General features: G+C 42.7%; 1 protein-coding gene across 2 annotated transcripts in view; it reads right to left on the bottom strand.

Annotated features, from left to right (window-relative positions):
- Nucleotides 1–2,636: 2,636 nt before the first annotated feature.
- TMEM131 (transmembrane protein 131) overlaps nucleotides 2,637–11,229 on the bottom strand; it is a 91,962-nt gene continuing 83,369 nt past the window's right edge. The window contains exons 35-41 of one of the 2 annotated variants that reach the window (XM_063392545.1): nucleotides 11,021–11,182; nucleotides 10,206–10,380; nucleotides 9,761–9,882; nucleotides 9,559–9,655; nucleotides 8,367–8,464; nucleotides 7,019–7,182; nucleotides 2,637–3,649 (exon numbers count right to left, since the gene is read on the bottom strand). In XM_063392545.1, the coding sequence (XP_063248615.1) occupies nucleotides 3,353–3,649; nucleotides 7,019–7,182; nucleotides 8,367–8,464; nucleotides 9,559–9,655; nucleotides 9,761–9,882; nucleotides 10,206–10,380; nucleotides 11,021–11,182 (1,115 nt within the window). In that variant the 3' untranslated portion in view covers nucleotides 2,637–3,352. The remainder of the gene's footprint in view (nucleotides 3,650–7,018; nucleotides 7,183–8,366; nucleotides 8,465–9,558; nucleotides 9,656–9,760; nucleotides 9,883–10,205; nucleotides 10,381–11,020; nucleotides 11,183–11,229) is intronic. The other variant, XM_063392546.1, reaches the window with a different exon arrangement.

Here is an 11,229-nt window from a genome sequence, read left to right as displayed (position 1 = left end):
CTGTTCACTCACATTCTCATCCTACCTTGCCCTGGAGCTTCCCCCAGTTCCATGTTTCCCTCACAGGCCAGAGGCCCAGCCACATCCTGCACTGAGCCAGGGCTGGGCCCAACATGTCTGCATCTGTGAAATAAACACTCACTGTCCCTTGACTGAACAGTGTATCCTGTTCTGATAGGGACTTACACTTTAATAAAGTATCCAACATCTTTCAAGGGCTTTTGGAAATAGAGCTCATGATAATTAAACTGTTTTCACATGTTAGGGCCGTACTTCCAACCTCAGACTTCCTGATTTTAGTACCAGGCCAAGAACGTTTTAGCTTTTAGTCTATTTCTCAGCATTGGCAGAACAGGCCTGCCCTTCAGGAGCACCAAACTAATTGCCAAAATTACCGGTAATTGCTTCTCTTGTTTCTCTTCCTTGCTGGGAACTTTGCATTCCTGGTAGTTGCCAGATCTGGAAGAGTAGAGCTGACTCATGGCAGTTTGGCCCTGATTCTACTCCAAAGAAATGTTTTAAACTATCCAAAGGGCTATGAGCTCCATGGTTTCCAGGACAGCCTGTCTTCTGAGCACTTTAAGGTGTTTTTTCCTCTGGTCTCTTTACTCCAGACAGAACTTCCCTTGTGTCTGAGCTTCAGTCTTTTTCACGCTGCCTTTGCAGTCACCTTGCTGTCCAGCTTTTGACCTTAACATTTCCCCACGCTCAGCTCATCCTCCCAGCATGCTGCAGTATTTTCAACCCCATCTAGATTTTTAGGCAAGACTGCATGTGCTTTGTCAAAATCTTATTCCTTTTTCTTTTCACCTCATCATAAGATCATAAGAGGTCTGTCCTCTCCACAATTCTGAGAAGGTGGATGCTTCTGTCTCATTATCACCTCACCCTCTGCTTAAGAGACTTTTCAATGCATGTCAGGAGTGACTACACTGTAGGAGCTGGAGAGCAGGTACCTCAGGAAGAGGCAGCAAGAGCCGTCTTGTACACGTACTTACCCTACACAGAGGTTTCTTTAGTTAAACCAAACTTTTGCCTAGATTTTATTTCACCCAAATTCTTGTCAATTGCAAATATGGCTTCTCTTTAAGGCAGCTCTTTTGCTTTCTTTAAGTAGGCAAAACAAAATGAAGGTGCTCTCCAAAATTACCCTGGGGAAGTAAGATATGACACTTAGGGAGTGTTTAGGCTTTGGATATGTCCCTTGGGAGAAGGACATGATTTTCCCCCTCTTAGGAAACTGAAAACTGTGAGTCAAAGATCTTCATAGTTCACTGTGGTTTCACTGGAACTGGTAGTCAAGGGGAAGCTCTTCCAAAACAAGAACTAAGAATATTTTAATAGTGGCCAAGGTTATTTGCATTATCACAAGGGAATGGCTCACACTTTTGGGGGGAATGGGTGGGTCAGGGAAAGGCATCTAAATTACTCGTGTTTTGCCTTGTCTTGTTCAAAAGGAAATGTTCTTAAACCAGAATTTTTCATTCCTACCCTCACCGATTAAACCGCTGCAGACTATTTAGCATCTCAATTTCTGCTTCTATCCTCCATGGAATCAATTCCAATGTAAACACCTGCTGGGTAAAAGAGGTGGCACATGACCTTAAGCAGCTCCTTTCACCTTGAAGTTACTGCTAGTTATCTTCCCCAGCTACATTTGCAGAGAAGCAAGAGAAGAGAAGCAGGCCCTGGCATGTCAGGAGCTGAACTGCTTATTCTTTATTTTCATGCAGTAAGGGACTTGTTTGCTCAGTTACTCAGAGGGAAATTGCATACAAATCCAAGTTGAACATTTCATGACCTTGTGTGGCTTTAGAAGCACTCAAATTTAAAGAGCAAAGGAGTTCCAGCAGGTTTCTATTCAAGAGAACTGTATTTTTGAGCTTCTGCTGGTGGCACCAGGAAGGCAGCAGCCTGATACGTGGAGAGTTTATTCACATAAAGCAAGCTGGAAAAGGGCTCCCTTGGTTAAATACATGGGACACTCATATTTTGTTGCATACAAAACCTTCATGCTAGAAGGAATATTAACTAAAATATACAATTCTTACTTTTTTACTGGACGGATTCTGATAAACACCTGCTGCTGTAAATTGGTACCAGTGCCACTGAGTCATAAGTAAATTTAAATGCTAGTGTCTGTTAATGCTTTCTGGCAATAGAAGGGTTCATTTTTACTTGGCTTCAGCTCAGAGGAATACGTGTAGTCACTGGGGCTTGTCTTACTGTTAATGAATGGGAACAGGCACCTTAGAGGGACAGATAAATCAAACCTAAGAATAGCAACATTCTTGTTCAGACCCATGCAAGAACAGCGTTACAAAGCTTTGCGCGAAGCATAAACAGCAGCTGCTCTCATGCCTGATACCTGCAAACTCAAAAATGTACACATTTTTCCAGCTTTTTGCTATCCAGTCAATTTTCACGTGGGTGGCACTGCATAACCCTGAGAACAGTTTCTATTCTCTGCTGCAACACAAACCCACGCTGTTGGGAAGCCAGGTTTCATCTGCAGTGAAGTTTCTGTAACACAGGCTCTGTGTGCAGTAGACTTTGGCCCAAAGGCTGGGCCAAGTGGAGTCATGCAGACACAAGCTCAGAAAATGCAAGGGGAGCAGAACTACAGCAGACAAATCTTGAAAAAAGCATATTTATTTTAAAGTACAACCCAAAGTTGTATCTGTAAGAAATGCACATGGTATCTTGTTTCTTGCACAAGTCTTGGCTGTGTGCATTTCACTTCAACTTAAAAATGCATTCAGGTTTACAAATGTACAAACAGCATAAAGTGTATTACAGTCTCAACAGAATGCTCTTACATTCAGCCACTTTGCTCTTAAGGTTTTGTGTTGGTTTTGTTGGTATTTTTTGTTGATTTTTTTCCTTTTTTACATTCTTACAACCTGTGTTAACAAAGACAGCCTCATTTTAAAAAAATACTCTGCATTTTAGCACAAAGTGCCTTTTGATTTTAAATTGGAACTTAGAGGATAACACTGGAAAAAATTTAAAAACCCGAACTTTTCATGAAAGTATTGCATGCCAGGACCATTTTAGAGCTCAAATTGTTTCCTAAATAAAGATGGCAGATGGTAAAATATGAAACCAGTGAAACTGTTCATATTTACAGGCTTTAGCCGCAGTTGGGATTTGTGACCACACCCAGACATTTCCAAGCTTATCTGCAATCTCACACTACCATATCGCAGGACAGACTTTAAAAAGGAGCCAGTGATGAAAGCATGACTGATGGGGGAATGGGGCTGGGGGAGGCAACGGCCTGAAAACGACGCGTCAAAAACTTGCATTCAGAATTGTATGGTGACCTGGATAAGAGTTCTTTGTTTTTGCTTTAGTTTTCATGAGGATAGTGTGAATTTGACCAAGGATCTGAACTTCTTCTTCCAATTGTTGGGCTCCAAATTCTCCAAGGATTGTAGGTCTGTCCCATGTCTTCAGCAGGATTGGCAACGATGGCAGCAGCGGGCGGCGGCGGAGCAGCGGCCGTGTTTTCACTACCCATGAGATCAATGCCTGACAACGCGTTTGCTGGAGTGGTGAAGGGAAGGCCACTGTTGAGATTGCTTGACCAAATGGAACTGCTGAATGGAGTGGTAGACCACAGGCCACTGGGGTTGCCCAGGATTGACTGCAGTAAAGAGAGAGCTAGGTAAGTGGCAGGTTGATAAGCCTTAATTTCCACCTTTTTTACAGCCCCCCAAAAGAAAAGTATCTGAGCAGCAGCAACAAGAAGCCTGCTCTGGAACCCTTCCATCCTCACAGCAACACTGTTCTCTGAGCTCCCTTTACAAGAGCTTGCCCGGAGGAGCCACACTGCTGCTGCAGCTGAATGCTCCGGGGGCTGTGCGGGCTGCAGGGCGCAGCCGCGGTACAGCTCCCGAGCTGTTTCCATTTCAGCTGAGACATCCCTGTACCACTGCTCATTTAAGCACTGCGAGTGCTCAACACACAAGGGCTAGAACACTTAAGCTTAAACAAATGAGGTAGATAAACATGGTTAAAGTCTCAGAAAACAAAACAAAACAAAAAAAATCAAGTTGCAATGGAAGATAACAGCAAAGTCCTTTTTTTCATCTTTTTTGCTGTTTGCAGATTTATCTCCCTGTACTCAGACCTTGTCTGTTTTGGATGAATCTACTTGTGTTCAGTCCCACTGTACTTATTCCATATTCCCAGTATATACTTTTTCCCCATCCAGAATTCCTCCAGATGAAGGGAGAGGGCATAGGAGAACTGGCCATTTATCACTGAATTCCATAAAGTCTCTCCTGGCTCAAGACACTTGGAAGTCTCTGACAAATGGTCATGGTGCAGATGCAGGTGAGTTCCAGCACATCACAAATGCATCTGGGATATACAGGACAGGTACAGAAAGCCTAGAGAACACATGCAGGAACACAAGGCCCAGATTCTGCCAGCTGTGTATTACCAAAGCCCAAACAGTAGCAGACAGCAAGCACAGGAACCTGATCCGTGGTATGGTGGAAAGTGATACCCGGAAGCAGCCAAAGATGGAGATGAGAGAGGTTGGCAGAACTTTCTGCTAATATTAGCACAGAACTGCCACAAGTAGGCTTCTGGCACTACATAACCCAGTGTCAACAGATTTAATGTACATATGCTGTAAATTCAATTTGCAAATATACTGGAAACTTGATACACCCAAAGGCAGCAGACTTGTTGAGAAAGTGCTGTTAGGTTCAAGCATCCTTACGTTTGAATTTAGTAGCTGGAGATAGAGCACCCCTTCCCAAGATCTCTGCCCTTAGATAACACACACTAAAATTTTTGGTAACTGGTAGCAGTGTACCCTGCATCTGAAGATTTAAATAAAAATCCCTTTAGAAAAGAAAATAAGGTAGAATCTGAAAATTTCTTCCTTTTAGGTTTTTATTCTCTGCTCTGGAATAAAGAAGACAGGCTCAGTCTAATCATACCTGAAACTGGCTGGATGCTAACATACCACAAAATTTGCTACCAAGGGCTGGACAGGAGTTCTGAGCATTACTTGGGGGTTAACCAGGCCAACAACATCAGGACTCTCCAATGTCACTGAGAAACTGAGCCAGACCAGGCTCCCAGTGTATTACTGTCACAAAAATAAATGGTTATATTTAAGCTGTACCAGCATTAGACTACTAAACCTACAGCAGGAAACACTCACTCTGCTGCTCGGGAACCTCTCCTAACACACCAAAAGTCCATCCTATTTCCTGCTGCAGGCAAGAGGCAGGAACTATTTGTTCCTACTTGTCCAAAAGTGTTTGGGAGATTGTGATAGAAAGGTACTTGCTCATAAATCAGGAGCAACCAGGAAAGGAGCAGCAGAGAAGAGCACCTGCTATGCCCTTTCAAGGCTGGTAGAAGGAGGTACAAAGTGGCTGGAAGGCAGAACTGCACACAGAGAAACAGAGGAATAGGGAGTAGGAGAATGTGGTTAGAAAGAAACCTGAGGATAAGTACCAGCAAGGCAGCAAGGCTGAGGGGAGATGGGATCCAGAAGGCAAATGCTACTTAGCACAGAAGCAGAGCTGTGCATACAAAGAGAAAGCAAGACGAATAAGGAAGGAGAACAACCAAAATTGACTGTCCTGAAACCTTCCTAGAAAAAGGGGTAACAGAGAAGCCATTGCCTAAAGTGCTGTTTGCAACAATGGCTTTGGCTCTTGTCCCAGAACAGAGGAAAGCTGGGCAGGGCCCTGGCCTGGTACCTGCTCTCTTATCAGGCACCTAGAGCAAGGAGGCTCAGTAACAGGAAAAGCCAAGCTTTCCTGTTCTGACTTGCCATAAGCACTTGAAAATAGCACTATCATTTATAACAGCTTTCAGTATTTCAGTCAGTTTGCTGCTTGCTTCTTGTTTATTATGTGATCTTCTCCTTGAGTAAGCTCCTAAAATATCTCCTCCCAAATCAGAATACTTAAATGGAGTACCTGACACTTCTTCTATACCATTTGTCTGGCTTCCATCTTGATACTTCCTGAAGCACACTTCTAAGTATTTTTCAGAAGCAGTTAGGAAATACAAGTTAAGAGCTACAGAACTTGTTCTGGTTGTCCTCTATCAAATCCTGAGAAATCTGCCCTCCATGTGACCAAAATCCAAACATCTTTCCTTACACAGCTTCAGTGAGCCTCCAGCTCTGGTTGTAACCACATGACAAGGGCGGGATCTGCAAGCCTGTGCCTATAAGAAGCTGTGTGACCTTCTTTGGCTTCCCCTGTCCCTGCCTTCCCCCACTCTATCTGAACTGCTCCCAGGTGAAGTAAACATTGCCTCTTACTCACTACAAAAACATTTTCAGAAGTCAACATGAAGGATTTCAGCTGGCAGTGAAGACAGCTGTTGCAGCATAAGTTCTAGTCTGACACAAGGATGACAGTGCAGCACTATAGTCTGTGAAGTTGGGGTTTTTCTCCTTCTTTGGCTATACTCAAAATCTTCACTGAAATAAGTAGTCAGTTTAAAGACTTCACCTTGTGTTCAGTCCTTTAGTGTTTTTTTTTCCTAAACTGAACAGAATATATTTAAATTCCTTTAGATAGCTTTTTTGGGACCTTTTGCTAATTTACAAACAGGTGCAATACTGGATTCAGAAAGCAGAATCAAAGAGTTAAATTTTTCATATTCCCTGTTTTGCAACTGTCCATCAAACTGGAAGTAACATACGCAGAGTCTAGCCATGGCACAGGAGCAAACCTGAAGGATGTGGGAGCAGAACACACTTTTGTAAGTGCTGCAAGGTGCTCCTGTGAGAAATAGTGTTATGGGAAGCAGTGTACATAGATTCATCATCCTCAAGTGAGGAGACTAATAACTCTTTGTCCAAGAGCCACGTCAACTTAAATACACTGAGATGAATATGTGTAAATTCCCTCTTCCTTTATTCTTCAGTTGATTTCTTTTCATCCCCAATTCCTCTGAATTAAATTAGATGGCACATACAGAACAGATTTGTAACAGTAAACTACTGTATTTGGATGGACTGAATACTTACTGCAGTTGTATGAGTTGGGGAACTTGAGCTTGTTGGCCAGGAGGGTACAGAATCTGTAGCTGAAGGATCCCAGATGGATGATGGAACATTATTGAATTCATTCCAGTTTCTCTGAACATCCTGCCCATAAGCAGATCGAGCTAGACCAAGCTTGCTAAAAACCTCTAAAAATAAAATGAAATAAAAATGAGTACATTACTCTTCCTCTTTTTCCAAGAACAATACTTTTCCCAGTTATTTCCCATATTTTTCTAGCAGGTCCTGCTGCAGTGATATAGAAGAGGTCACACAATAATACAAATCTCATGTGATCAGACAGGGCCACAAAGTTTGTCATGGTTACAGTGGGGAAAGAGAGTTGAACACTTGCTGTGGGTAATTCAGTCCAGCCTAAGCACAGCAGTACTCAGGAGTTCTGGCAGCTCTCTCTGACTGCAGCACTCGTTTGCCTTGCAGCACTCCCTGCCCAGGTGACTCCTGCTAGGAGGCAGCACTGGCAGTGCCCCAGCCCCGACCCCATCTCTGCTACGAGAAGGAAAAGGGAGCACCAGCAGCCCTGCTCGCCTGCTTCTCACATGTGGAGCTGATCCTCAGAGCCATGGGTACCAAGTGTTGCTGATGAAGAGGAAAGAACCCCACAGCAGCAGCTGCCATTGTTTGCATTGCCAGCAGACATCAAACTGTTGCAGTAAACAGCATTTTTTCATAGACACTGATGCAACATGCAAAGTTTAGTTTGCCTATTATCTTTTCAGCCACCTCAAAACACACCACAGGTGCCCAAGTACAAAAATCTTCCTAAGTTCACAGAGCATTCATGCCCTGCAATCTCAATGCCTGGTCACCTCTATTACATTGATGGAAGTTTAGCCAAATATTTAAATACATTTATTAATTGCTGGGTTTAGTATGGATCAGTTCATTGTGCAGCTATACAAATACTGCAGGAAAACACAAGAGGAGAGCAACACTAGGGTTGGGCCACAGCCTCACAGCTTTAAGCAAGTGTTTTAGGAAAAACACAGGCCTACTGGCACATTTGTGGGACCTACAGTAAAGTTTTGGGGAAGGGATGGAGAGGAAGAAGACTGAGGAAACAGCCCCCAAAATCCAGAAATTTTACTCCAACAGAGAAACTTCAAACCAAGGATTTTCAGCCCATCAAACACGCTATGAGATTTCAGCGAAACACAGAATGAATCACCAAATTTTTAACAAATGTTCCTACATAGTCTTCCTTTCAGGAGTGAGGATGGAAACATTGTCTGTACTTAGACCAGTGGAATGAAGACACAACATTTATCTACCTCTATTTGAATACAGAAAAATATTTGAACAGAAAACTCACCTCCAGTTAAGTTAAAAGAGTGTCCAAATGCAGAGAAGGAGTTGAGAGGTGTGAAATCAGGACTGCTGGGATTGCTGATAGGACTCCACAAACCTGAACTACATTTTATGAAGGAACAGGAAGGCAATACACAGCTTATGAATACAATAGTATTGACAATATTAACTTACTGATCTATATACAAATGTATGTCTGTATATATGTTTAGCTATCTATATATCTATATATATCCATATAAAAATATATAGTTAAAATATACTAAATAAATATTTAATGGTGATCAAGAGTTAGGAATCAGTTTGGTCTTGTTTTAACATGTATTTTGGTGATATACATTTTCCTGTGTTTAACCCACCTTGGAGTAACACAGTATAGACACAGTGCTCTTTAATCTGTAGAATGTGCATCAAACAAACATGACAGTAGCTCTTTTGATCAGTTTTTCAAAAAACTCATGGAGTCCAAGCCATAGTACAGCTTTTTTCTCAAGCAGATAAAATTTACAGTCACTTGGAAGGGATACAAATACACTCATGGACAAGCTTCTTTAAAGTAACAGATGAGTTAACTGGAACCAGTGTTGAACATCCACCAAAACAGACTCCAATGCATAAATCTCACTCAGAAAGCAATTCCTTTGCATATGGAAACTTGAATTCAAGTCTCCCTACTTCAGAAAGGTTACTGCTTTTTACAACTGCGGGGCTCACTGCCAAAATGTCAGAAAAGACATGTGCCTCAGGGAACGTGACTGAGCACAGCTCTACCCTGCTCCTCTGAAAGCACAAAGCCCACTGACAGTTCTGTCTCGGTGCTCAAACAGGAGTGAGAGGCGTTGCTGTGCAGCAAGGCACTCTGCCCGTGAACCTTCACGTGACCTTGGTCCACACTCCTCAGTACTGAGAGAGCCAAGCATTCTCATTGTGTGGATGCCCAGGAACACAAGATTGTTGAGTTACTTGTAATGAGGAGGAAAAAGGTTCAATCACATCCAGAACACCCCTCTCTCTACTTTTGAGTCACTTGCCACCCCTAAACTTTTCTGCAAGGTGAGAAATGCTGTGCCTAGACTATAAAATAGTTTTAAAAAACCTAACCAGAATGAATTCTGTCACTCCCTTCACAATGTCATTCAAAGCTCAATCTTCTTTTCTAGGGGTCCAGGTATTTGCCTAGAGAATATAAAAATTACCTGTCAGAGCCATCACTGTCAACAACTGTGTGGGAAATGCTGATATTGCTGGAAACATCTGTCTTGCTTGGAGAAACCTTTGGTAAACCACTGCCACCTGTGAGAATATGTATGTAAAAATGAGTAATATAAACCCCAGCAAAATAACAGAATATTCAGGAGATATTTGGAATTATTAAGAACTCCAAACTGGTTCTAGTACCTGGACTTCTGTCGTAACCTGCAGCTACAGCAGCAAAAGTGGGGTTTCCATTCCTGCCTGGAAGAGAAGCTGCCTTTGCCAGCTTATGTTTGGTACCATTAGGCTGCTTGGGTTTTGTTTCACTAAAATGAGAAAGAACAAGAAAAAAAAAAAAGGTAAAAAAAGTATAAGGTTTTTGACTTCAGCAGTTTGATTAAAAAAGCAGCAATTTAAGCTAGCATTTAAGAAAATATTTATAACAGCTCAACAGTTCATGTAATTGCACATTTTTCCAATCTACCAAGTTGTACAGGAAGGCAAGATATGCACAGTGATGTATCTACAGAAAAGCAGTTTCCATGGGAAGAGGAAACGGGTCTGAGAACAGGGAGCTGCCCCCTGCGAAGCACAGCTCCACGAGTGCTCAGTGCCTGGGAAATCAGCAGGAGGCAGGATCTGCACTCACTTGCTGCAGCTGCTGTTGACGATGCTGCTGTAAGTGCCTCCTCGTGGCCCGAAAGCAAAGGATGTGGGAGGAGGAGGCGGAGATGGAGAGGCGGGTGTTGGAGAGGGCTGGCGCTGCTTCAGGAAGGCGTCTGCATTCAGGGTTTGCAGAGAGAGCTTGTAGAGGTTGTCTGTGGCTATAAAGAGAAACATAAGCCATCTTCCTGTAGGATTTACATTACAGCAAAGGCTTCTTGAACTTCTGCTATCCCTTCTGTTCAGATGCAGGAATTACGAGAAAGGCTGTTTGCTCTATGTTCTCTATGTTCACCTACTCAGGTCTGCTGTTAATTTTCGGAGAGACTGATTTGCAACACAAACAACCAGGAGGAGGTGAGTTGGTTCCCACACAAGGGGGTTAGAATGCAACCACAAAAATTGTAACAGTGTCCCAAGCTAACCACTGCATTAGGGTGTAACCAGTGTTCCCTCTCAAGGACAAATAATCTAACTAGTTCCAAATTTGGCTGGAGCAGACCTGATTAAACAAAACCCTATCTGCTATAGAAAATACACATTTTTTGAGCAGTAATTCTAATTTTCTCAATTTCCCCAGCAGCTTCTGAATCCTGTTTATCACTGGAGAGCTGTAGAGTGACCCATGCTATTTTCAAACCTCCCAAATCATACCAGATGTTATCGATATGGGGCCAACAACAGAAAAATGGAGCTCAGTTATGCAGTAAAAGGAGAGAGGAAGATCTATAAACAGATCAAGCCTATCTACAGATATTAATTGCAGAACACTCATTCTGCCATTGTCTAGTGATTACTTACAGCTGCCAGCTTTGTGAAGAGGCACAGAGTCCCACTCTGGTGGTGGAGAATCCTTTTCCCCTTCTGAGCTGCTGGTGTTTCCTAGCTCCTGTGCAGAACCACTGGGGAGAAATTTTGCTAATACTGATGGTCTGTTCTCCATTAACTTACTGCTTGGACCTACTGGAACAAATAAAAAACAAGTGTATGGATAATAAACTGAATAGTTT

Source organism: Prinia subflava, chromosome 3, assembly GCF_021018805.1.
Source record: "Prinia subflava isolate CZ2003 ecotype Zambia chromosome 3, Cam_Psub_1.2, whole genome shotgun sequence".
Lineage (NCBI taxonomy): Eukaryota > Metazoa > Chordata > Aves > Passeriformes > Cisticolidae > Prinia > Prinia subflava.
Note: the sequence above shows the minus strand (reverse complement) of the source record. Positions and strands in the feature narration are given on the sequence as shown.